The sequence below is a fragment of the Lissotriton helveticus genome, chromosome 6, assembly GCF_964261635.1.
Source record: "Lissotriton helveticus chromosome 6, aLisHel1.1, whole genome shotgun sequence".
Classification (NCBI taxonomy): domain Eukaryota; kingdom Metazoa; phylum Chordata; class Amphibia; order Caudata; family Salamandridae; genus Lissotriton; species Lissotriton helveticus.
Window position 1 is genome coordinate 877,544,216 of NC_136067.1, and position 27,815 is coordinate 877,572,030.

The 27,815-nt window shown below is 47.0% G+C and overlaps 1 protein-coding gene across 3 annotated transcripts in view; it reads left to right on the forward strand.

The window, feature by feature from the left end:
- The window catches only part of MCM9 (minichromosome maintenance 9 homologous recombination repair factor), a 352,109-nt gene that overhangs the window by 29,699 nt on the left and 294,595 nt on the right, over positions 1 to 27,815 (forward strand). For all 3 annotated transcript variants that reach the window (XM_078648476.1, XM_078648477.1, XM_078648478.1), the window contains exons 2-3: positions 85 to 402; positions 15,864 to 16,180. In XM_078648476.1, coding sequence (XP_078504602.1) covers positions 93 to 402; positions 15,864 to 16,180 — 627 coding nt within the window. In that variant the 5' untranslated portion in view covers positions 85 to 92. The remainder of the gene's footprint in view (positions 1 to 84; positions 403 to 15,863; positions 16,181 to 27,815) is intronic.

The following is a 27,815-nucleotide window of genomic DNA, read 5'->3' on the forward strand; positions in this document are numbered from 1 at the left end:
TTCGTTCAACTTGATATTGCTTAAGAGGTTCTGACATGTTTCTGCTTTATCAAGTTAAGAATTTCCTTTTTAAATATTTTGTAGGATAAATCATGTATTTGAATACAGAACAAATTGCATTGACTGGACAGGTGTTTGAGTCATACATCGTGGAGCACCACCAGAAGGATTTGTTGCAGATCTTGAAGGAAAATGATGAAGAGGCCCATTATGCAGTTGTCGTCAATGCCATGACCCTCTTTGAGACTAACATGGAGATCGGCGAGTATCTGAATGCTTTTCCAAATGAAGTGCTTCCCATCTTTGACAACGCTCTACGCCGAGCAGCCATGACCATTCTGCAGTCTGCATCGCAGAGTGAGGACATGATCATGAAGCAGAATCTACATGCCAGGATCGCAAGTAAGTCCTTGCCAGACCTAGGAATCATTTGGTGGAACAATATGCTCATTATTATTAGCTATTCTACTATGTTTAATGGTTTTCTTATAGTGTAGCGTTTGCCATTTTCTTGACCTCACGGAGATTTGGGGTTTTACAGTATGCACAGTGTCCCATGAGTGTGTGTTTTTCAGTCATGAAAGGTTCTGGAAGGTGATGTTGGCATTATGTGACCTGGTCTTGAACCAAACGTATGCAAGAGTGATCAGTGATTCTAGTGTTTTTCTTATTGTGTACATATAAGTGAGATAACTCACTGGGCCAGTATGGCTATAGTGTAGTGTCAGCATGTCCTTTTTTCCCTGTCTTGGTCTGTTTTCCTACTCCATAGTGAATCTGTGTCTCTGTATTCCAGTGTGCTTAGCTGTGTCTCACTAACCCATTTTGCCTATTCTACCCTAGTGTCCTGCTTCAAGCTCATAGTATTAGTGTAGTCCTTTTTCTGGTATAATTCCTGTTTCAGTGTCAAGGTTCACTCTACCAGTGTCCTATAACAGTCCGAGTGTTCACTGTCCCATGTCCCCAACCAAGTGTGTATATAATTGCATAATTAAGCAGATGTGCCAAATTTGCATATGTTTATGTTAAGCTTCTGTAATTTACAATAGAGATTTAGGTTACTCGCTGGTGCTTTATTCTCCAGTTGTTAAGGTAGTTAATTGGAACAGTAAACAAGACATTAAGTTCTAGTGTTCCCTTCATGGTCAGGATCCAGTTATGTTGTGGCTAACCCTGGACTGAAATAAACACTGGTCTTTATATCACAGGTTGCACTCCATGCATTTTATTCAACTTTCACAGCAAAACTAGATAAGCACGTTTTATTCTTCATTCCCCCTGGCTCAGTAGGGATGCATATCCCAAATTGTATTTCGTCTCATTACAGATGCCCCAGCAAAACTGCTTTCCCTGCGCCACACGTACTGTCATCAGGACTACATCTCTCAGAATGCTCAGTGCCTCACTCTCATGATCACCCACTAAAACACTGGGGTCTCTAGGTAGCCCAATCCCGATTATTTCTACCATCTTCTAAGGCAAGCGATCCCCTAAGTTGCTTATAAAGAGACACCCCCCCCCCCCACTCCTTTTTAGGTCGAGGACTGCGTCGCACTGCGTAGCAGTGTGGGCGGAGCTCCAAGATTTTATGTTTCTTAGTTAGGGGGCTTGAACCCGCCCCTCTTCTCCATTGGCTGGCCTCGTAAATGCTGGCCAGCCATTGGAGGAGAGGGGCGTCACCCCCTTTAAGCCCCATCTTTTTCAGATTCGGGGGCGTATTTTTTAGGCTCTTTCTATCTGTGACGTCATCCGTCACTCAAACCTAAAAAACACGCCCCTCCAGTCTGAAAAGGAGGGGGCTTATCTGCAGCTGCTGCCACCAGCTTGTTTCCTTTTACTTATGGGACTTGTAATCCTGTTTTACATTGGAATAAACATCACGTGTGGACCTGGATAACTTGGCAGGGTTCTATATTTTACTTTTAGATATTTTTGGAGGAGTGCACGTTTGATAGTCCATTGCTCGGTTAAATGAATGAGCCGATCGCGGTTTTGCCGAACAGCAAAGCGTCCTGAATGGGGACGTAGTCTGAGAGTAGAGTTAGCACTCTAGTTTGAATCTGTCCTTACCTTGCACGTTTCTAATACCCGCCCAGTTACAGTCCTTTCTCTAGCTCCATGATGAGGAGGAAGCCACAACTGCGTTGTGCTGATGGCATAGTCCCTTTTCCATTTTCAGGCATACTGTTTTTCTGCACTGTCCGTCTTCAGTTTCCATGGTGTTGAGCATCCACAGGTTCACGAAGACTGCACCGGGCTGTGCCCGGGGGGAGCCCGAGCCCCTCGCGCTCTGGGCAAAAGGTAAGCAGGGGTTTTAACGATTTAACGATTGCTCAAAAACTGCAGGTTCGAGGCGTAAGAGTGCGGCAGAAGAGAGGAAAAGCCAGAAGTGCTGTTGCGCATGTGGGAAAGGTGGGGAAATCAAACGTTTGTGGTTGTGTGAGAGCGCGAATTTAGAAGGGTATGTGGGAAATAGAAGGATAATCTCAGTAACTTGAGTGCTGGTTGGGGAGCTGAGAGCAAGGAGAAAACATGGAAGCAGCGGATCGAGAAGTGGAGAGATGCTAGGTAAAGGTGAGAGATGTGAGGCTGTGAGCTGAAGAAAAGGGAATATCTGTCACTAAGCCGGCTTTCGAATGAGGGTGAGACTAGATGTTCAAGCGAGTGATCCCATTAAAGTGAAATGGGAATAAATATTTTTGCGAGGGTGTTTCCGGTTTGCAAGGAGTGTCACCTTCTGGAAGTCTGTGGAGGGGTGTTTTAGGAGGTTGTATACATTGAAAAGATGGTGTAGGTTGGCCAGCAGGAGAGGGCTCAGAACGAAGAGTAGTATTGGAGGGAAGATTTGGGGACCAGAAGAGTTATCCTGCAAAAGTAAAACTTGGCATAGGGGATTTGGAGCAAATACAGCAGAGTCTACACAGGAGAAGTAAGAGCTAAACGGGTGATCGTACATGTGAGAAATATCTGTGCCCGAAATATGACCGTGTAGGGAGTGGCAATATTTGGAGAGCGAGGTGATTGCTGGTGACGGGCAGTAAGACATGAGGAGCGAGTAAATCTGAGAGCGATGCGAATGAAAGAGAGATGACTATCAAGAGTTTGGAAGTTAAAATGCGGGAACATTTTAGTTGAAATTGGGAAGGTACTGCATGTAGAGGGGAGAAATTAGGTTTACATACATGATATCGGGATGGAATGAGGGTGCGATAGAGCCCAAGCTACAGAGTTGACTCAATTGGGCTCCATAGCAAATACATGTGGCCATAGGAGCTTCAGTGGCCACAGGAGCTTCAGTGGCCACTATGATCAATAGTGTTGCCTTTGCATACCACAAACTCAGATCTACATATACCAGTTCCTCTCATAGGGCGTTACTATTATCATTTCTTTACAGTCTCCTGCTGAACTTCCATCCATCCATCCAACCCTCCCCTAACCCTCTCACTTCTACAAATTTTCTCTTCTCAACAATTATCTTTCTCTGACCTTCACCTCTTCCCTAGTGTTATGTCCACCTTTTCCATTTTTCCTTTTCATGTAATCTCTTGCCTCTTTTGACAGTTTTTATCTTACATTCACCACTCTTTCTCTCACATCCATCTTTTTGAGTTTTCTTTCACCTTAAAATCTTCCCCTTTGCACCAGTTTCCCATTCTTGTGTATCATATATCTCATTCTATCAGAGAATTTCACTCAGTTACAGCTCAGCTGCTTGTCTACCTCAAAGTTGTTTATTTCAGTTCATTAAAACCATAATATTTTACACAGCTAGACCAATGACATTTTTTTTACAAATTCATTAAATGTAAGCAACTTCTTTCTAGCATTAGAATACATTTTGAACATTGATCAGTTAAAAATACCATGACTAAAAATTATAAAAAGCATATACTTGCGTGTTGCAATATTCATTACGATCAGCTCCAATGTAATAACTTTATCAGTTTGTTTAAAGGCCGTTCGTTCTCCTGCCTTTGTCTATTTTATAGTGCAAGCGGGTTGGTGCAAAATCACCTTGAGACTAAAAAAGTAATTAAATAACAGTGCCCCTCCTGTTTCACCTGTTTAAAAATGTTCAATTGATATAATCATGTACGGTCATTTAAAGTGCTTTTGTAATAGAATTAAAACCAGGGTACATCTAAAAGGGCAGACGTCGCTTTTAAATAGTTGATAGATTACATAATATTCATCCGTACCTTTGCTGTCAATAACTGATCCGCTTTAAGATTTTTTTTGAATAAAAGCTGCTATTATTTGAGGAGTCTCCTCTTTCATGCGAAAGAGCAAGGCGTGTCGACCAGTTCTGATGTCATGTAAAATTAAAAAGTCTTTTCAGTAAGATCTTGTTTTCAGTTAATCATTTGGGACAGATATGTGTTGGGCTTTCCTTGTGTCTTTGACATAGTCTGCACTTGGTATCCTGTGGTGTCTGATGTCATTTAGGGATATATTCTAATGTTTGACCTACACCAACTCGTAGGTGAAGAAGCGTATTTTTGCAAAATTATCTTAATAATGTTAAAAATTTCTGTTGGCGAGGTTGCTTCTAAGAATCAAATATTGTCCAGGCGTGTCTTCTTTCACTGAGTTCCTCTTTATCTTTGTGCCATGACAACATCCTTATTTGTTTAATTCTTTCTTCCTATCTTCTTCTTTCACTTTCATGTTTACCAGTGCCCCGCTCACCATTAAGTCCAACTCTTAATCTCTTGCCTATGCTTGTGATCCAGTGATTGTGCCCGCCGTTTTCGTGCCTCTGTTTCCCTGCTTGTGATCCGGTGATTGTGCCCGCCGTTTTCGTGCCTCTGTTTCCCTGCTTGCTTCAGGTGGGTAGGGATGGAGCCTCTGGTGGGGGATGGAGGGGTTGAGTGGCATCTGTAGGGGGAGGGATAACTGGCCCCGAGATCCCATCACCCTGGCCCGCAGAAGCCTGCCCTGAGGCCAAGCTTCCAAGACCGCCGGGTCAGGCTCTTCCCAAACACTGCTCGAGCAGCTCCCCATCGCTTCTAAGCACTATATGCCCACTAGACAAATGACGAGGAAAAATCATGTACCTGGACCCTGGGAGTAGAATATAAAGGAGAAGAAGGGTGTCTGCTAGAAAACTGAACACATTGCTGCTGGTGAACCTTACAAGTATATACATGGCACAAGGAGAGAGAGAGAGCACCAACAGGTTTTCACCCTTTCAGCCATTAAAGTGGTTGTCACTCTGGCAAGATGGTTTGTACCATGAACTCACCGCTGTAATGTAGAGGTTTCAATAAAAGGCAGCTCACTGTTCCTTTCTTCTGAGGTCGATAAACTGAGTACTGTTAAATGAGCTGTTAACGGCATCTTTTATGTGCTTGCTCCCCTGGCTGTGATTGCTCCCCTGCCCCCTGGCTGTGCTTGCTTCCCTGCCCCCTGGCTGTGCTTGCTTCCCTGCCCCCTGGCTGTGCTTGCTCCCCTGCCCCCTGGCTGTGCTTGCTCCCCTGCCCCCTGGCTGTGCTTGCTCCCCTGCCCCCTGGCTGTGCTTGCTCCCCTGCCCCCTGGCTGTGCTTGCTCCCCTGCCCCCTGGCTGTGCTTGCTCCCCTGCCCCCTGGCTGTGCTTGCTCCCCTGCCCCCTGGCTGTGCTTGCTCCCCTGCCCCCTGGCTGTGCTTGCTCCCCTGCCCCCTGGCTGTGCTTTCTCCCCTGCCCCCTGGCTGTGCTTTCTCCCCTGCCCCCTGGCTGTGCTTTCTCCCCTGCCCCCTGGCTGTGCTTGCTCCCCTGCCCCCTGGCTGTGCTTGCTCCCCTGCCCCCTGGCTGTGCTTGCTCCCCTACCCCTGGCTGTTCTTTCTCCCCTGCCCCCTGGTTCTCCTGCCCACTCGCTGCTTTTGTTCTCCTGCCCCCTGGCTGTTCTTGTTCTCCTGCCCCCTGGCTGTGCTTGCTCTCCTGCCCCCTCGCTGTGCTTGCTCTCCTGTGTGTGTGGCTCTGTGTGTATGTGGCGCTGGGTGTGTATGTGGCTCTGGGTGTGTATGTGGCTCTGTGTGTGGCTCTGTGTGTGTGGCTCTGTGTGTGTGTGTGTGTGTGTGGCTCTGTGTGTGTGTGTGTGTGGCTCTGTGTGTGTGTGTGTGGCTCTGTGTGTGTGTGTGTGGCTCTGTGTGTGTGTGTGGCTCTGTGTGTGTGTGTGGCTCTGTGTGTGTGGCTCTGTGTGTGTGGGGAGGGGCTCTGTGTGTGTGTGGGGAGGGGCTCTGTGGGTGGGGGGGGGGGCTCTGTGTGTGGGGGGAGGCTCTGTGTGTGTGTGTGGGGGGTTCTGTGTGTGTGTGTGGGGGCTCTGTGTGTGTGTGGGGGGGGGCTCTGTGTGTGGAGGGCTCTGTGTGTGTGGGGCTCTGTGTGTGTGGGGCTCTGTGTGTTTGTGGGGCTCTGTGTGTGGGGGCTCTGTGTCTCTGTGGCTCTGTGTGTGTGTGGGGGCTCTGTGTGTGTGTGTGGCTCTGTGTGTGTGTGTGGCTCTGTGTGGATAACTTTTTTTGTAGGTGGCTCTATGTGTGGGTAGCTCTTTCTGTGTGAGGGTGGCTCTGTGTAGGGGGCTCTATGTGAATGACTGTGTGAGGGTGGCTCTGTATGCGTTTGGGTGGCTTTGTGTGTGTGGCTCTGTGGGTATAAATGCAATAGGTCATGCATTTGCGAGCGATTAAGCTATTGGCATTGTAAATGACAATGCCATTTATTTAACGATTAAGCTATTGGCAATGTAAATGACAATGCCATTTATTTATGATTTATAAAAAAAGTCATGAGCAATGCCAATAGCTCTACCTTTAATAATGCCGAGACCATTGCATTGTAAATGCTTGTTTTGTATGTGCTGCAGCATCCAGGTGTCTAAGGATGAATCTTTCTGATGTTTTTTCCGAGATATAATATTCTTACTGAAATAATCTGAATTGCAGTACCTTGTGTTTGCAGCAACAGGAAACCTGTTTCGACTAACTTTCCAGCCAGTCTCGGCGATCTCAACCCTCAACTCAAGTTCTCATTTAGTCTTCTCTCTCCTTTCAAGGCTGGTCCTGTGCTGTATTGACATTTTATGTAACGAGGAAATTACTTTTCTGCCATTGTGTATCTTTTTAGACACAGCTAGCACGTTTATGACCTTTGACTTAATAGGAAAACCCTTTAACAGCCTTGGCATTGTGTGCCTCATCCTGTAATTAGTGAATAAGTCAAATGTGTTCACTTCACTAATTTTGTCCTTACAAATGAAATTACCAAACAGCCACATGCCTTGTTTTTCCAGCAACCTCTTACACACTTTCTCTTACTTGATTTCAATCTTGGAATTATTGATTCATCCCAGTAATGGTGATTAAGCCAGTTTCAAGTGTACGCAAAGCTCATCCCCCATCTCCCAAACTTTTATCTTTTAGTATTTCACAGAAGGCTGTCTGACTAGGACCCCATATAGGGGTACTATTCGCACCAAAGACCTCTTGGCATGCAGATATGGGGGCACAGGTGCCTCTGAATGCTAAGCACTTTTATAACTGGCCTGGGAAAACGGATAATGTGTCTTGGAATCCAGGGCCTCTAGCCCTCTATGCTGTAAGTCTTAATCAACACCTCTCACTAAACTCATACCTGCCTACCCACCCAGGCCGTACATCTTCAGATCTAAGCACGATTATGTACTGTGCCATCAAGTGCACTGGTATATTCAGCAACAAATAGAGAAATTTAGGCAGTACCACTATCTTCAGAAGAGAGATAGAACTTACCAAAGAAAGCAGGAGCTTGGTCCTTCTCATTTTAAGTGGTGAGAACGTTTTCATGGCTCTCCATATTTCCTCTCCCATAATATGCCTCAACTTATATCTACCCCTATATATCTTATTTCATTCATCCGTCATCTAAAGCCCAAACAAGACCCACCTCTGCAGTATGATCTGATAATGGCATCGACTCAGAGTTACCCAAATTTATGTTTAAGCCAGAGTACTGGATGAACTTTAGTATGGCTTCCACCAGAGGTTAACAGCAGGTTTTTTTAACAACAAGAATTGTATAATTTGCTTTCATGTTGAGCAATACCCTATGCATGTGAAACCTAAGCCCCTATGTAGGTTTTTCTCTCTTAAAAGACATGCAAGTGGTTTTAAGGCTATCGCGAAAACGAGAGGAGATAACTGGCAAAACTCTCTTGTGACTCTGTGAAGGCCAAAACTCCGATGTTACCCTATTCATGTGGACTTTTGTTGGCTGTGCGTACAAGAAGCACACCCACAATAGGAAACGCCACCCCACCCTTGTCCTTTCCAACACGGAAACCAAGTACAGCCATTCAACCGAATCAGTTGCCTTTTTGGCATATCTACTTTCCAGCACATCTGTTATCCAGATCTACTTAGTGTGCAGCAAAACACACACCCTTCTCAAATTAAGGGATGTAGATCATCCCGTAATAAAGCCATACGGGTACAGCAGACCAAGAACTGGCATCACTAGGGACCAGCGTATAAGTCAGAACTTTGGCCACGATTTTACATTCCATGTTTATTAATGAAAGGGGTTCTATATGAACTGCCAAAGTTATATAGCTTACCAAAGCTTGATTTAGTTGTGGCCAGCAGCCTGACCTTCTAAAGCGTCTATTCATAAATTGCTAAAAAGTGTGGAATCAGTTTTGCCTCATATTACTGATAGAATTCTCTAGTAAACTCATCTGAGGATCCAGCCGTCCTTTCCACATGCCCCTCAAGCAGTTTGAAATGGCTTTGGCTATTTTCTCTGCCAATATATACACTATAGTCTTCTGTCCATTGCAACGCCATCCAGTCTAGAAGGCTTCTAATCTGCTTTAAAGTTTATATTGACTGGGCTATATAAAGGTGTCTTTAATAATCCACAATCACTTCATTTATGTCCACATCATCCACCACTATTTCACCACGCCTTTGAGTGACACCAGGGATAGTTTGCCTGTGTAATCGAATTCACAGGAACCAGGCCATTGTACGCCTAGGCTGCTTCCGTTCTTCTTATCTTTTAGCTGCACCTCACCGGCCGAAAAATGCTAATACCTGGCTGACTACCTTTCCAAATTCCTCCACGCCTGTTCTCAATGAGCCCAACAGACCTCTATCCCCGGACCTTATGTAATCTGATTCCAGGTTTTTGACTTTTTCCATTGCAGGTGGATTCCTTAGTGTTGTGCTGCAACTGGCGCCATGTAGCTAAAAGCCCAAATGATTCCTGAACCTTCTCCTTAAGATACTTACAGTGGCCGTGGACCCATCTTGGGCGAAATCCTTGATTGTGTTAAAATTTGCAGCCTATAAAAAAGGGAACTACAGTTTTCATTGCCAGGTGCTATTTATGGTTTTCTATTAAACCATAACCAGTGGATTTCAGTGTGTGTTTTCATGCTTCTTTCTGTTCTGTAATTTCATTAAACTTTAGTATTTTCAGTGAGAAAATGTATATCTTCTAGTAGGTGCACTATGATAATATTATGGTATTTGTAAAGCAACACCCTTGCATTTCGTGGGTAAAATGAATGCCGGATAGGAAAGAGGATGAGTACTGGAGTCAATTTCTTTGAAAAATCTGAGTGCCATAAATTTGTTGGTTCCTATTACACTCTTTCTAGTGATCAGATGATAAATGGTACCCTTCTTTTATTCAGAGCACGTACCTTGGATGTTGTTTTCCAAGATTTAAACAAAATTAGGTATTAGTTCTCAATTCAGTTTTCTGAATAATCGATGTATTGGTAGCATAGTTTTATTCCATTGTTTAAGGGAAAACATTAACAAGTGTGGCAGATAAATAGAACTTGAAGAGAAAAATATTTTGAACTGAAATATTTTCTGATGAACATTATCAGAAAATTCTAAAACCTCATTGATATAATGTGAGCATCATCGTGATTAATTTAATCGCCTGAAGGTGTGTGAAAGAGGTGAGTGTGACTTGAAGAGAAAGAACGCTTGAAATGTAAATATGTTGCTCTAATTTAATGGGGAGTGAAATTAGTATGTAAACATTTAAAGTATGCAGTTTAAGGCAATAGAACATGTTATATGGAATATTAAAGATAAATGCAGCATGCTTACCACAGGATGAAACAATTCAATGTGGTATTTGAGAACAATTTAGTTAAGGTATTGTTAAATAGAGGCTTTGAAGTCTTTGGAGATGTTTTCCTTCATAGTTTAAGAAACCATGGGCTCTGTTCTTGTATTTGGGTTCATAAAGTTGTATCTAACTCCATTCAAGGTGTATTTCCTTTTGTCCCTCCATACCCCTGATATGTCTATTCTCCATTCTTGGGATGGAATAGTCCCTCACATGGTGACAGACAAGTGCCTCAGCTGCAACACGGGCGAACACGGATCATGCATGTGTGCCATGACATAGGGCTATCTTGCGGATTGCAGTCTTATTGGACTGGGAGAGGTGCCTAAAGTGCTACTCTCATCATGATGAAAGGCTCCTGCCTTTGCCAGAAGTTAAGTAGCACATGCTTGGTGGTGGCAGTGATTAGCAGAAGTGAAGAGACCTTTTTACCTGTCACTGGAGTGAGGCCTACTGGCTCACTCATGAAAAGTTGCGCTGCTGTGTGCTTAACTCACCCTTGGCCTACATCCAGTTGGTCTGTACCACTGTGAAGCCGGTGTGTGCTGTTTGTATGTGCTGGGTGTGTGTGTGACTGTGAATTGTACAATACATGGAAGATTCTGGGTTCCCCTTTGGGAGACCCAGATTTGCCTGGATGTGCATGAGGAGGTAGGCCTCAAGAACTACTTACAAATAGTAGCCGCTACCGCTCCCCGCAGACTCAGGGCTCATAATTCTTTCGGGAGTCTGATCGCACGGCCAGAAGAACCCAGGTGAGCTTGTTATGCCACATAGTGCTTCGGGCTTTGGGATACTTTTGACTTTTATCAGAGTCTGAGTGGGACTCCTGAGACTCAGACTACAACTGGGGCTTAATCTAAATGTCACCTCTAATAAATGGGGAATAACCTTTACCACTAGTGAGTGGCAAGTGGGACTATGGGTCCTGCCCATTGAACACTAGAGCCCTGACCTCAGGGAGTTGTGTGTATTGTTTGTGGATGCTGTATTTAACTTTGTATCCATATATAAATATTCCTTTTTTCCATAAAAGCAAGTATGTGCCTGGGCAATCCTTTATTGCTACTATTGAACTCATTTTGAGTTGCGAGTCTGTATTCACCCCCTCTATCTTCCCCACCTCTCCCGAGAAACCTTTGACTGCTTGACCGTGCTACCACTGAAAGTCAAGTGCTGAAGGGGTACTTGGGCCAGTCGCTCAGGATGTATAGTAAGCTGGGCCCCGGGACATCAGGAGTAAAAGACCTCAAACCCCAAAGTGGGGCCCAGTAGCTCCTGCTTGCCCTGTGGCCTTCTGAAGGGAAGTTCTAACATTCCTATTTTCCTTGCTATGTCCCCTCTTGGTGTGTTTTCTCTTCACACTGCCATGCCTCTACCTCAAGTGTCTCTCTCCAGTCCTCATGTATATTTTCTCTCCCCCAGTCTGCCTCTCCTTCCTATTTCAGTGTCTTCTCCCACTCCCAATAAAATACTTTGCTATTGCTTGGATTGCAATCTTATTTTCCCCACAAGTAGCTTCTTTTTGCCCGTTGTATTCCTTCTCTTACTCAGTGTTTGTTTACTTTCCGAATAGTTTATCACTCTCCTTTCACAGATATCTACTCAAAGTTGCCTATATTAATATACTCTTCCCCCATTGTGTGCAACTTCTTGTGCTGCCATTTGTCCCCTCTCCTTCAATTCTCACACCAAGTAGCAACTCTCTCTCTCTTGAAATGTCTCTCAGCTTCTGCGAACTCTCAGTACCTCCATTATTTCTGCATTCCCCAGTTTGTATTTCAACCCTGCGCCTACCCTGACACATTCAGTATATTTTTATCTTGCTGATGTCCGTGCTCTATTTGCCAGGATCTTTCTTTTCCCTCAGTCTCCTTTGCATCAGTGTGCCTCACACGTCTCCCCCTTCTATCTGTGTTCTTGCCCCATTTCTCCCTCTCCTTCAGTATTTCTCTTGTGTACCAATCAGAATCTATTATCCAACAGTCTTTCTGTGCTAACTTTAATTGCCTTGTGTCTATCTCGCTTTCCCGCTCCTTCATACTGTGTATCAATCCTATTTGCTATGTTTCTCCTGCCCTCTAGTTTACTGCTCTGTTCTCACAGTACAGCATATCTGTACTCCTTTCTAAGGTATAACATCTGTCCCTAACTGTATCTCTTTCCTGTCCTCTTCATCTTACTCCTTTTGCCACTCTCTCTCTCTGTATATGTTTCTGTGCTCTTCTATTCCATGTCTCATTCCCTCTTTCGTGCTGTTCTGTATCACCACTGTATCGCATGCCTGTTGATTATTTTTCCATCCCACTGTCTCTGCTCTTCCTTCAATGTATTTCCTCCTGCCCTAGCTTGTAGCCTTGATGCTCAGGCTAGGTAGATTCACGTGGGGACTGTGGTCCTCCGTGTAGGCAGGTCCAAGAATAATGTGTCCAGACGTGGAGTTCAGATACAGCATACGCCCGATTGCTCACTGATAGGTCTACACAAAGCGTTTTATAGAGCATTATTGGGGGGGGCGGGCTATGTGAGCTTGTGCAGACATATGTGCTGAAGGGGGATGGAGAAAGGGAGCTTGAGGCTAAGCATCAATTGTTCCAGAAGGAGCTGCCAGCCTGCACAATGAGTGTGGGCAGATAAACGTTGTGTACAGCTTGCATGAAAATATTTAGAAGTTTGCCAGTAGGGACTTAATGCTGTAATTACCAAATGTATCGGTAAAATACTTGTCAGCGGTTTGCCGAATGACCAAAGGAGAGCATTTCCCATTGGAACCATTCACATCTGCTAAATGGTTTGATTAAGTTGTTAAACGTCCCTTAGCCCAACTAAACTATAGCTCCCATATCGTTAGCTATCAAGAACCTTATTCACATCTGTCAGATCAGAACGCTAGCAAACCCCAAATTAGCACACCAAGTGTGCCTAAATAAGCACTCAAGCAGCCCCTTCCAAACCAGATGCTGTTCTCACCCTCTGGTCAGTCCCTCTGCCTTTCCCCAAATCACTCCACAGCCTGCCCAAATCAACCAGAATTATTTCCACTTATATGAGTAACGATTAAAAGTAACTCAAGTAGATCACAGTTGTAGTTCCTTCTGTGGTTTCTGCGTGATTCTTGCTGCTGGTGTTTCTGCCATTTTGGCTGCTGTGATCGCTGTCCAGACCTTGCTGTTGTGGTAGCTGAGACCACACCTATCATGCCAGATGTTGTTGAAGTTGATGTGGTTGCTGCTGTCCCTTAGGTTGAAACTTATTTTCTCTCTGCCGTAATTTCAGCTATGATTACATCTGTGGTTCGTGTTGCTGTCCCTGTCCTATTGTCAACTGTAGTAGTTGCTGTCGCCTCTGCTGTGGATACAGCTAGGGTGAAAGTCGTCTTCACAGCTGTTCTCCATGATGAGCTTGCACCGCTTGATGATTGTGGTCGAAACTGTTGTATTTAGGGTAGTGGCTCCTGTAGGTGTTGCTATGGGACCTACTGTTGTCGAAGCTATTGTTGTACTGCCGGCTTTCGTCCCTTCTGTGATTACAGCTGTGATCTGATCTGAATCAGTCCTTGTGGTTACCCTTTCTGCACTGGCAGCTGTCATCACTACTGTCGTCCCGTCTGTGATGGTTGTTGTGACTACTGCTGTGTTCCATGTGGTGCTTCCAACTGTGGTGTTTTTATTTCCAATTTGCAGAGCTGTTACTGTTTTAATTAATTTTGTATGTACATGCTGGGGTCTACAGCCTCCAAGAACGGGCATCATGGCAAGAAACAAAACAGATATTCCTCCCTCCCCACCATTCATTTTTAGCAGTAGGACACACTTTTTTTGTTTTAAATACATTTTTATTAGCAGTTTGAGCACAACAATAATACATAATGTTGCAAGATTAATAAGAGTTTCAGATGGGTATTCAGTTCCAGACTGTATTAGTGAATGTGCTGCATAGTGCAATATTCGGGTACATTCTAATGAATGCTATGCCTCTCTTCAAAGGCTATTTATTGTTAAGGCATTTGTGGTGAAGGGGTCTACTCGCAACAGTGCTGCGTAAACAAAATTTGAACAATAAGAAAGGAAACCTACTTAAATATTCCCCCCTCCACCCCAATAATCTCACCACAGAACTTGCATTCATATTCCAGATGAGGAGACCGTCATGGACATCAGAATCTGAGAGGCTAGTACTATACTCACATTTTCTGTTGTTAGAGGGATGTGTGTACATGAGGAACAGTAGGCTGGAAGTAAACTATTGGCTTGTCGCTACGGATACCATGGTGATCTTGAATTTTTTCCAAATATATTAATCAATGGGACCAGGAGTCTAGGGTGTCCTGGCATCCTCTTTGGCATTCTCAGTGTAGTCATGAAGGATTGTTTCCCATTATGCTGTCAAGGGTGGTTTTATCTGGCCCGCTTTCCGCTTGGTGGAGCATTGTACTCTCCTCCTGTGCTCATTTACATTGAGTGACCCTAGGGGGCTCGGGAGATTTTTATTTTATCTCAAACCAATCGTTTGACCAAAAGCAATGAGGAAATCATGTTGTGACTTTTTTGTTTTTATGACTGGGATATACGCCTAGGAGGAGTGTTGTGCAGTGCGGACATCTGTTGGTTTCATGGCTTGAGTGATATCAGATGAGATTGTTCCCCAGAATGTACATAATTCAGTATTTGTCCACAACATGTGGATCGTATCCGCCTTGATAGGTGGCAGCAGGGGCATCTACTGTGGTCGGTATATGAGGTTTTGTCGGGGGGGGGGGGGCGGTCAAAAAAGTTCTATGTAATTGAAAGCAGTGGAAGCAGCACTGCTAAAGACCTTACAATAACATTCCAAGACTTTCAACCAATCGCAGTCGTTAAATACCTGCCCCAATGAACCCCCCAAATGTTTCTAAGCTTTACAAGAGTGAGTAAGTGGTGAAGCTGAAGTGCCCTCTATAACCAGGGGATTAGGTGTTGCTGTGCCTTCTGGTGTGTAGCATGTTAGGAAGGGGGTTGGTGGCAGGTTCCAGATCTGATATCCTAGTGTTTGGTTAGCACCACCCTAACAGCACTATATATCGGAAAAGCCCCACCATGTAAGCAGTACTGGTCTAGGAGCTCTGGGAAGCTCAGGAGAGGTCCATCCGAGAATAGAAGTAAGGCAATGCCAGCCCCCCCTCCACCCCCCACCTTCCAGGCCCACAGTGCTCTAGTCTGGTGTATGTTAGCTCTAAGCAGAAGGAAGTCCTCTGAGTGGAAGAGATGGGGAATAGGGACTCGTTTTCAAGTGTCCAGGAACCCCCATTTTAAGCAACTCTGAGCTGCGTGCAACCGAAGCAAATAGGGACCGAGACTGACCACTCCAGGGAACTCCTTGCACATTGTTTGGGCCCAGTCTCCCATTAACGGTAACCAACCAAATAATATGCAACCCACTAGAGTTGCGCCAGCAAGTAGTAGATGGAAACGTTAGGTGCTCCAGTGCCGTCCAAAGTGCGGCAAACGTTCCCTCATTTCTCGCCTGTGCTTGGTTTTATTGAACGCAAAGGTGATAGCAGGAGGCACACAGTGTTCCTTTTGTTACAGAATATAGGTCTCAGCACCCTGTGATTTACAGAAGTAGTTTACTATTATCAGTCTTCTGCAATTTCAAATGTACAAATCCAATGCCTTTGCTTTCTGTTGATAATTTGAAATGTTTAAATAGTTACTGAAAGCATTTTTAAGATCATGAATTGTGTTTTTTTAATTACGATAATTATGCGCCGTTCCTTTTATAGATCTGCTCGTTTGTCCTGAGCTTACCAGGGAGCATATTCCTAAAACCAATGACGTTGGGCGCTTTCTGTCGGTGACTGGGACAGTGATTCGAACCAGCTTGGTGAAAGTGTTGGAATTTGAAAGAGATTATATGTGTAACAAGTGTAAGCACGTACTGACGGTCAAAGCTGACTTTGAGCAGCACTACACTTTCTGTAGCCCTACCTCCTGCCCTAGTGAAGAAGGCTGCAACTCAAACAAGTTCATATGTCTCACAAGCTCATCATCTGCTCCGTCCAGCTGCAGAGACTACCAGGAAATCAAAATTCAAGAACAGGTACCCAGAACAACATCACTCCTTATTGTTTATAATGGAAGAGTTGGTCTTTTTTGATGAAGTTTCTCTTTTAAAAATTACAATACTAATATTTTCTTTGGGTTTGATTGAAGTTACAATCAGATTGTAGCGTTATGTGAAAATGATTCAATTAGGAATTATGATTAAAAAAATCTGAGCACTGAAATAAAAATATGCATCTATATGCTGGCAATTTTTTCATAGTTGGCCGGACTTCATGACCATAGACTTAAACGTAGACCTAATTATGAAAAAGCGTATGTGAACTCCACCCCCTACTCTCAGTGTTAAAGTGGAGATCACAGCTGAAAACGAAAAAGTGCATAATCTGCGAACCCTGGTATCCTTTCCTTCCCCCCCGAACCTATCCCATCCCTCATGGAACTTCACTTAACATCTTTGAGTCATGGAGTTGTGTATGAATAATGTAGCTTGTACTAGCCAACAAAAAACATGTTCCCATTTTGCAGCCATCATTGGGCAGTCCTGGTCTTCCGCAACGGTACACACTGCCTACTAGGCTGAGAGCTCTCTCATGAATCTATTACATATAATCCATAATCTGAAATCCGACGCATCTACACCACTCAGCAATAGAGAATAAAATATTTCCCCACAACATTGTATCTAATGTGCAGCACTGTTAGATTGACTTCTCATTATTGATTAGTGTGCATGGACGGACTTTATAGAAATGCCTGATCTCTCACTCTCTGGAATAGTGTCGCAAATCTGTTGTGTTTATTAACTAATATAAATTATTATTAACTGCATACTAACCTGTAATTAGGATCTGTAGCTGCTTCTTGCGTAAAACCCACCACAGATGAGATTGTGGCCAACTTCATAACTATGGTAGTAATCTGAATTTATTTAGGACTCCCTATTAAAGCATAAACGTATTTTAAACACATGCTCCAAAGGACAACACTTTTCTTTTTGTCAAAGATGTTGTTATTGAGGTTGTAAAGAAGGAACAGAAAAAGAAAAAAGCATGTGACAATCCCGCACAACTTCCCACGCAGGGGGGCTTCATAGAAGCAAATGACAAAGAGGCATGTAGCATGGAAAGTCACCTATATTTAGTCCGTAAGGCTCAGTCCAGAGGAGGCGCATGAGACACCCCCAAGCATAGATATAGAGACCCCACAGAGTCGGGAACCGAGGCAGGGGGTGTGGCTGTGCGAGTGCAGAAGACCGTGAAAAGGTGAGCATTCTATATTGCGCTAGACCTCTTGTTGCTTCAGCTAGTGGCAGGGTGTCACAAAAACACGAACCAGGAAACACCCCCCCCCCCACTCCCTCTCCCCCCAGTGGTGGTGGCAACATCCAAGCTCATTCATTCATCCAGTTATCACATTCAGACCTGAAACAAATGGAGAGCCCGTACCGTGGATGGGCATACTGCTGATGGCAATCCCTTAGAAAGAAAGCGGACCAAAGGGCCCCAGCGGAACATGAAGTTCTTGAAGTTACCCAAGAAAATATCCGCCATGCGTTCCATGCTCAACAGCTTCCATAATCTCGCATGCCACTGGAAAGTCGCCGGGGCCTCTGGTTTCTTCCAAGCCGCGGCTAAAGTGAGCTTGGCAGCTCCAATACACAGCCATAGTATCTTTTTGTCAGCCCTAGTCTGATGTTCGAGATCTGGGTCCCGAAGGCCCAGCAGAATATGAGCCATCGAGTCCGCAATCGGGTTCCCCAGAATCTCCTTGATATGGGATCGGATCTCCTCCCAGTATGGGCGGATGATCGGGCAGTCCCACCAGGTGTGGCGGAAGTCGCACAAAAGGCCGCAGCCCCTCCAGCATCTATCCGTAGAGTTCGGGAAGATCCGATGCAACTTGGCGAGGTACAAGTACCAGTCCATGAGAGTCTTAAGATGTGCTTCCCGGAGTTCCACCGAATGATTGTGTGCAGCGATGTCGCGCCATAGGTGCGACCATTCCACGTCCGAAATATCGCGCCCGAGGAGTTCCTCCCAAAGTCCCATATAGTGCGGCCTTGGCGATACGGCGGAAGAGAGAAGAAGGTTATAAATGAATGAGACGACGCCCTTCATAGTGGACGTCCGGGAGAGGAAAGCTTCGAATGGGGCGGGCGGTCTCGTGGCCGCCTCCCCGACCGCGGGTGACGTAGTGTCACGAAGTTCCAAACGCTTTGCAGAGGCAGACTGTAGCTATTCCCAATCTCCCGCCGACCGGTGTCGCAGCGGTTAAGCTCCTAAACCAGCCGAGAGGGGAAAGGGGAAGTGGATAGAGAGAAGAGACACTCCTGTTGCTGAACGCCCAGGTCTAAGTCTGAAGTCTTCTAGCTGTTTCTTCTGACCGTCTTGGCATGGGTGTCTAATGCACAGAAAAGGGGAATTGAGAAAACACACCTACCAAGATACTCTAATTGCAATTCTATAATAAGCACTTGTCCTACCAACTGGCGAGGGAGTCTGCGCCTCTCTTCTGTATTTTAATGCTTTACTGGAAGCCCTGGCTACAAGAGAAAGACCTTATTACTAATGAGCTAACTGGCAGTTCACTCTTGAGGAATTATCTAAGATTCACTTTGAATTACCCATGAGCTTCTCTTTTGCAGCGGTGTACTAATCACTGTCTTCAAGTAGGACTTTTTCAGGAACTATTTACAAGAGAGTCTGAGAGTAACAGCATCCTCCACAAGCGCGCAAAAAGGATAGGGGTAGGAACAGAGGGAAGGAAAGAATAGGAAAAGCGCAAGCTGGGAGGGAACGATAATTAAGCAAGCTGACTGCTCCTCAGCGCAACAACTGTAGTCTTACTGTAGGTCGGTAGCTGAAGTGGCACAGAGTCTGTAGCAGCTTACTCCTGGGCTCTCTCCTGACTCGGTTCTGACAGTCAACACCAATTCCGGCATTGGGGCTCGAGACTGGAGTAGCTCTCTGTTATCTCCGGTGTTGACTTAATTCTCGGCCGCTCCAGAGGTGCGCAACAACCAAAACTGTGGACAAGGCTGCGCGGAAGTCTCTGAAGGATTTACGACTTCCCAGAAAGTAGAAGTGGCAAATAACTCTTAACCCAAAAGACTCTGAGAGGATAGACGCTCGCTTCCTTATCTTAGTAGCTGTAAGGAACGAACTCGAAATTATTCCTCCTGCTAATACTATTTAGCGGAGGATCGAACTCAGGCTGGCTTCTCAGGAAAAACGTTTGTTGAAGTGCGCAGCAAACAGCGCTCGCGCTCCCCTCGAACACTATGTGGCATAGAATGGCAACCGCTTCCTTTACCGTCCATAATGGCGGCCATCTTAGGAGAAGTTGCATTACTAGTTACAGCAATGCCACACATTTACAGTACTGGGTTTAATGCTCACTCGTGGCCGCTTGCACCCTACCTGACTCACTATTGACGCCACGACATGACTCCTGACACGTACCCCAATGGAGCAGCTGGATGTAGTGGAACCGTTCAGATATTGGGACTCCGTAGTCCCTCATGCAATTTTCAAAGGTGAGTGGAATACAGCCATGAAACAAGTGCGTGAGCGCATGGCAGCCCCCTTCCCTCCAGGCGTCAAAGGGGCCCTCCCGCAGGGCTGGTGGAAAAGCTGGGTTGAAGTATATAGGCATGAAGGGGGACGGGAATGACGTCCATCGTTCATCACCAGATACCGTATCCCACACTTTCAAGGTAGTGCTGGTGGGAGTACTAATGGTATAGTTCAACTCAGCAGGACTTAGTTTTCGAGATCGATATGCAACCGGATGAAGTTGCCCAGTACTCCTGTGTCTCTGAGAGAGAACTCCACCAATGGCCTGGTCGGAAGCATCAGCCTCAACGAAAAAAGGTTCAGAAGGATCAGCGTGTAACAGAATTGGTGCTGAAATAAACTTTGCTTTCAAATCACAAAAGGCTTGTTCCGCTTCTGGGGTCCATTCAAACTTCACTCCCTTCTTGAGCAAGCGAGTAATGGGGACAATGAGTTGAGAGAATCCCTGAATGAGGCGACGATAAAAATTGGCAAAGCCTAAAAATCTCTGGATTTCTTTAACATCTTTGGGTGAAGGCCAATTCTCCACTGCTCCAACTTTTCCTGGGTCCATTATCACTCCTTGTGCCGAAAGGACAAACCCCAAAAACTCCACCTTTGCAGCACTGAAGACACATTTCTACAGCTTGACAAAAAATGTATGGGTTTGCAGGTGTTCCAGTACCTTTCGAACATGTTCCGGATGATCTTGGGGGTCCTTGGAGTAAATCAAAATATCATCTAAATAGATGATAGCAATCTTGTCAATTAAATCCCCCATCACGTCATTGATGAAATGTTGAAAAACTGCAGGGGCATTGCAAAGGCCAAAGGGCATCACTCTATATTCGAAGAGGCCAAACTTAGTCCGGAAGGCGGTCTTCCATTCATGACCCTCCTTCATACGAATGAGATGGTACGCTCCACGAAGATCTAATTTTGTAAAAACCCGGGCGTCTTTCACTTGATCTAGGAGGACCGAAATCAAAGGTAACGGGTATCTATTCTTGATGGTCACCTGGTTTAAGGCGCGGTAGTCAATGCAAGTCCTTAGAGTTCCCTCCTTCTTAGATATAGAAAATAAAGGAGAGGACACAGGGGACTGTGACGGTTGAATAAACCCATTTGCCAGGTAACGGTCTAAGTACTCCTTCAGATGTGTATTCTCGGCTTCAGTTAAAGCATATATCCGACTGCACGGAAGAACTGCCCCGGGTTCTAACTGAATAGTGCAGTCATAGGAGCGATGTGGTGGCAGCAACTCTGCCTCTTGCTCACTAAAGACAGCTTCAAATTCCTGATATTCCTCTGGAATCTTCACTGAATCAATGACTCCGATTGACTGTCCTCCAAATGAGAGCATACTCGCTTGCGATGGATCCAGAGGGCTTTCTTGCTTCTGATAACAATGTTCCTGACAATAAGAAGACTTCATCATCACCGTCCGATTCTCCCAATCGATGGTGGGATTATGCATTGTCAACCAGGGCAATCCCAAAATAAACTGGAATTGAGGAGCGTCAATGAGGTTAAATTGCAGGGTTTCTCGATGACCGTCGGCTTGTGTTAACTCCAAACATTCGGTGTGGCTATCCACTGCTCTTACTGGTTCTTTTTTCTCCTTCGGAATTGCTTTAATTCCCAATCGTTGAGCAAACTTGATGTCACAGAAGTTGCCTGTGGCCCCAGAATCCAGCATAATGGCCACACTTGGAAACTCAAATTCTCGAAATCTCAAAGTCATGTGCAGGACAACATGAGGTGCCATAGACTGTAAGGTGTTTATGATTAAATGTGCTTCAGGAGTCGTCTTCAATTCATTTACCACCAGAGCGACTCCGTTTACTGATGGCTGGAGTCGTTTCCCTTTACTGGAGTCTTCGGATGTCTTGTGCATTCCTTGACAAAACCGGTGTCGCAGCGGTTAAGCTCCTAAACCAGCCGAGAGGGGAAAGGGGAAGTGGATAGAGAGAAGAGACACTCCCATTGCTGAACGCCCAGGTCTAAGTCTGAAGTCTTCTAGCTGTTTCTTCTGACCGTCTTGGCATGGGTGTCTAATGCACAGAAAAGGGGAATTGAGAAAACACACCTACCAAGATACTCTAATTGCAAATCTATAATAAGCACTTGTCCTACCAGCTGGCGAGGGAGTCTGCGCCTCTCTTCTGTATTTTAATGCTTGACTGGAAGCCCTGGCTACAAGAGAAAGACCTTATTACTAATGAGCTAACTGGCAGTTCACTCTTGGGGAATTATCTAAGATTCACTTTGAATTACCTGTGAGCTTCTCTTTTGCAGCGGTGTACTAATCACTGTCTTCAAGTAGGACTTTTTCAGGAACTATTTACAAGAGAGTCTGAGAGTAACAGCATCCTCCACAAGCGTGCAAAAAGGATAGGGGTAGGAACAGAAGGAAGGAAAGAATAGGAAAAGCGCAAGCTGGGAGGGAACGATAATTAAGCAAGCTGACTGCTCCTCAGCGCAACAACTGTAGTCTTACTGTAGGTCTGTAGCTGAAGTGGCACATAGTCTGTAGCAGCTTACTCCTGGGCTCTCTCCTGACTCAGTTCTGACAGTCTCAACACCAATTCCGGCATTGGTGCTCGAGACTAGAGTAGCTCTCTGTTATCTCCGGTGTTGACTTAATTCTCGGCCGCTCCAGAGGTGCGCAACAACCAAAACTGTGGACAAGGCTGCGCGGAAGTCTCTGAAGGATTTACGACTTCCCAGCAAGTAGAAGTGGCAAATAACTCTTAACCCAAAAGACTCTGAGAGGATAGACGCTCGCTTCCTTATCTTAGTAGCTGTAAGGAACGAACTCGAAATTATTCCTCCTGCTAATACTATTTAGCGGAGGATCGAACTCAGGCTGGCTTCTCAGGAAAAACGTTAGTTGAAGTGCGCAGCAAACAGCGCTCGCGCTCCCCTCGAACACTATGTGGCATAGAATGGCAACCGCTTCCTTTACCGTCCATAATGGCGGCCATCTTAGGAGAAGTTGCATTACTAGTTACAGCAATGCCACACATTTACAGTACTGGGTTTAATGCTCACTCGTGGCCGCTTGCACCCTACCTGACTCACTATTGACGCCACGACATGACTCCTGACACGTACCCCAATGGAGCAGCTGGATGTAGTGGAACCGTTCAGATATTGGGACTCCGTAGTCCCTCATGCAATTTTCAAAGGTGAGTGGAATACAGCCATGAAACAAGTGCGTGAGCGCATGGCAGCCCCCTTCCCTCCAGGCGTCAAAGGGGCCCTCCCGCAGGGCTGGTGGAAAAGCTGGGTTGAAGTATATAGGCATGAAGGGGGACGGGAATGACGTCCATCGTTCATCACCAGATACCGTATCCCACACTTTCAAGGTAGTGCTGGTGGGAGTACTAATGTATGCGTTCTTGGGCCTATCCCCCTTGGGTCTCCACACTAGGTCCCATATCGTTCTCCCCGCCACACTCCTGTCCATATGCAGCCAATGTTTCTCCGAGGTCTGTTGGGACCATTCCACCAAAACACGTAGCTGCGCCGCCTTGTAGTATAAGTGCATATCGGGGAGACCCACTCCACCCTCTTTCCGTGGCCGACGGAGAGTGGTAAAAGAAAAACCAGCCGTCCCCCCTGCCAAATGAAACAAAGCATTTGCGTTTTGAGACGACGGAAGAAGTCCATCTCCAGGGGGATAGGAAGTGCCTGGAAAAGGTATAAGAACTTGGGGAGGAGGGTCATCTTGAGCGCATGGATTCTCCCCAACCACGATATGTACATCGGTTTCCAGCGGCTGAGGTCGCCCTGTACCTTTGCCAATAGTGGGGGGAAGTTCGCGGAGTACAATTTCCCTATCGTGGGAGGCAAATGGATACCCAGGTACAGGATAGAGTTGGAAGCCCACGCCAGCGGCGTTAGCGGCCGCAGTCGGTCCACCTCCGCCGAGGGAAGCGTGAGATTGAGAACATAGGACTTATCATAGTTAATCCTAAAGCCGGCCACCTCCTCGTAGCGCGTCAAGGCGTCCTGGACGTGTGGAAGGGATTGTGCTGGGTCCACAAGGGAAAGGAGAAAGTCATCAGCGAACAGGGAAATCTTGTGTTGCTCCCCGTAAAGGGAATGCCACGGATCTCCTGGTGCTCCCGTATGGCTAAAGCTAACGGCTCAATGCTCAGGGCGAAGAGCAGGGGGGGAAAGGGGGCAGCCCTGCCTGGTGCCTCGTGAATGCGAGAAAAATGCCGACAGGTGGCCATTAACCGACACTCTAGATCGGGGGCTGCTATAGTTTGCCCTGACCATCGATAGGAGTTTAAGCCTAGAAGCCAAAGGCCGACAGGGTGTGGAACAAAACGCCCCAGTCCACCCGGTCGAATGCCTTTTCTGCATCAAGGCCCACCAGGACCGCCGGAATCTTGAATCTATTAGCCTTCTCTACTAGGTGTATCACCCTTCTGGTATTATCGTGAGTCTGGCGACCCTTAATGAATCCAGACTGGTCCGGGTGAATGAGTGCCGGCTTCAGGTCCTGGAGCCTGTTCGCAATGATGTAGGAATACAGCTTGGCATCAAGATTGAGAAGGGCTATTGGTCTATATGAGGAGCATTTAGATGGGTCCTTCCCCTCAGCCATGGATCACGATGTTTCCCCAGGCCTCAGCCATGCCATTAAAAAGGCGCACCAGAAAGTCACCTAACTCGGTGGCAAAGGTCTGAAAGAAGAGAGCTGTATAGCCATCTGTCCCAGGCGCCTTATGGGGTTTCAGAACCTTTATGGCTCCCAAGACCTCTTCTCTAGTGAAAGGGGCCGCGAGTACCTCATTCCACTCTGTGGAGACCTGGGGGAGTGGGAGGGCGCTTAGGAAGTCTTGTTGTTTCTCGAGGTCAAGGGCATCTCCCGTGTAGAGCGAGGTGTAGAAGTTACCGAAAAAAGGTCAGCCTTGACCTTGTCGCGGTGCTGCACAGTCCCTGTTGTATCTCTGATACCCCCTATGTATTCCTTCACTCTTTTGTGTCGGAGCTGTCGAGCTAAGTGTTTCCCTACTTTGTTCCCTTGGGAATAGGATAGGCGACGCAATTTCAGCAGGGTAAACTCCGCTCTGTTATTATAGTGAGCCCTCAGTTTCCCCCTGACTGCCGTTAGTGGGCGAAGTGTCAGCCTGGTAGGGTTTTGTTTATGTGCCTGTTCAAGAGCGAAGAGCTCCTTTTCCAATTCTTCATGGTCCTTCCTCCGCAATTTATTAAGGTTAGCATTGAGGGCCAAGCAGGTGCCCCTCAGAGATGCCTTAAAGGCGTCCCATGTGTTAAATACCGACGTATCTCGCACTGGGTTGAGAACAAAGAACTCACGAACGGCCTTGCGTAGTTCCTTACATGAGGACTCATCTCGGACAAGAGAGGCCGGGAAGTACCACTTGCATTGGCCGTCTCCCCCTGCCGACCAGTGGAGGCAAAGAGCGAGCAAGCTATGGTCAGAAACCGAAAGCGGGAAGATTCTGGCTTCGCGGACATCTCCTCTAAGGGATCGACTTAAAAAATGTGGTCCAAGCGGGACTAAGAGTGGTGGACATGGGAAAAGAAGGTAAAGTCCCGAGAATGGGGATGGAAAGATCGCCAGCCGTCCACTAGTCCCATGGCACCGATCAGCCGCTGCGTCTCAGCGGAGAACAGACCAGTATCGAACCTCTGGTGGTGAGAGCTATCCAACTCCCTATTCCAGACCAGATTAAAGTCCCCCATCACAAACAGGGCCCCCTCAACAAAGTCCTCCACCTTTTGCAACAGGTCCTGAATATACCCATTTTGGCCCACATTCGGGGCATACAGAACCAAAAATGTGCACAATTTGCCATGAAGCAGGCCATTAACCATGAGCCAGCCGCCCTCCTTATCGCCACGCACACCCAAGAGCTGGAAGTGGAGGACAGAGCGGAAGAGAAGGGCCACTCCCCTATGCTTTGTGGGGGAGACGATCTGTAAATAAGGGGAAACTGCTTATGTTTAAGGCGGGTCTCGTCCCTGTGCGCTAGGTGGGTCTCCTGAAGGCCCACCACATCTAACTGATGGTCATTTATATATCTCCAGACTTTCTGGCGTTTCTGTGGGGAATTCAAACCCTTCACATTCCATGTTCCTATTGTGATCGGCATTACAAATCAGTGACCCCCTCTCTCTCCACCAGCAGGCACATACCAATCGGTTCAACCCCCTACCTCCAGCCCCGCCACCGCCCGGTTTGCAGTAGTGTACAACAATAAGCACCCTTACATAGAACAGGATCCAGGACTTCGTACCTCGTCCAACAACACGGTCCCCTCCTCATCCTTCCCCCCAGGCTCCCCACCCCCCCCACAATCCGACCTCCCGCAGCCATTGAGTCCACCCCACCTTTCCTCCCCCCTCCGCACCAGGACAATAGCACCACGCAGCCATCAAAGCAGCAATCTCGTCACAGCGGCCCCTCAGTGCCCCAGAACTCCACCCTAGTCGGTCAGAACGCATACACACATCATACCTCTAACTGGAAACTGTATACACCCATACACCTTGGCCATCACCACTGCCGCTCCACCCCTAATCCCCCTCCCCCCCCAACAAACCACCCAAGCACCCTCCCCCAACCCAAGAGACTTAACCGCAAAACATCATGGCCAAACAAAGCAATGAAGAGTCTCAAAAAGAAGCAAACAGTGCAGATCAGAGGGATTGACAGTCCCATATTGTGGACGTCCGTTGGTACCCTGAGAACGGGGGGTCGTGGCAACAGTTAGTGTCCCCCTAGAACTCCGGACCGGGGTGTCTTCCCAAAAGTACATAAATACCCACAGTACCTGAAAGTGAGGTGTCCCTCCGACGCCAGCCAATCTTCCTTCCCGGGCTCAGGCCGCTCCAGAGCTATCCTGCGATGGCGACACCGTCACCGTTGCCACCGAGGCAACAGCTGCACCCCTCTCCTGCAGGCTGACCGTTGGATCCGGTCTCCCCGATGCAGCAGCCCGACCTACTCTTTGCCAGGATGGGGAGCGCCGTCTCCGTCTCGATGGAGAGTCCCCTCCATTCGGAGCAGGGGCAGAATCATTCAGGCCCAGGAGGTCTTTAGCATTCTTCAGGGATCTGACTTGAACCAACCTATTCTGCCATCTGAAGATAAGGCGAAAAGGATGGCCCCAGCAGTAGGCCACATTCTGGTCGCGCAAGAAGGCCGTCACAGGCCTAAAGTCACGCCTCTTCTGGAGCGTCGAGGCCGCCAGGTCCTGGAACAGCTGGGGTCGATGGTTCCGAAATTGCACAGAAGAAATCCCTCGGGCTTTCCGAAGAATACGCTCCTTCAGTTGGAAGTCGTGGATGCACACCAGGATGTCAGGTGGTGGAGCCCCCGTGCCCCTCGGCAGACCAACTCTATGGACCCTGTCCATACGGATTTCACGGAGGTCATCCTCTCCCAGGATCTGCAGGAAGAGGGCCTCTACATGGCCCCGTAGGTCTCCCGCTTCACCGTCCCAGGGCACGGCTCGGATGCGGATGTTGTTCCGGCGGGACCTATTCTCCAAGTCCTCTGCGTGGGCCTGGAGGTCCAGATTCTGCTCTGTGAGCCGGAGTACATCTTGCTTGAGTTGGTGCACTTCGTCGGCCATCCCTAGATCATGATCCTCCAGTATGGCCACTCGCTCCCAAATGCCATCTACATCCCTCCTCACCTCACGGAGATCTGAGACGAGCTGGGAGCGGAGCTCGGAGATGTCCTCCTTTATGGCAGAGAAAAGTTCCAACATGAAGGCCTTAGTGGCGGGTGCGTCATCGTCCTTTTGTCTGGGCGATGCGCTGGGACCCGGCGATGCCGTCTGCTGGGCCCCTCTCGGCGGGGCGTCCTTGCCTGGCTTTTCCTTACGGGGTTTGGAGGACATCGCGCCGTTCCTGTTGTACCACTCCAGCCAGGCAGAGTGTCAGTTCAGACCTTTTCCGCAGGTCTAAGCCTCCCAGCTCCCACGTTCGCAAGCCACTGCCAGCAGTCTCAGAGGATACTCCTGCTGTCGGGCCGTCGGAGCAGACCGCCTATGAGTGCTCCGCAGTGCCAGTCCGCTCCGTCTCCAGGCAGCTCAATGGAGATCGTAATACAACGTGCCGCTC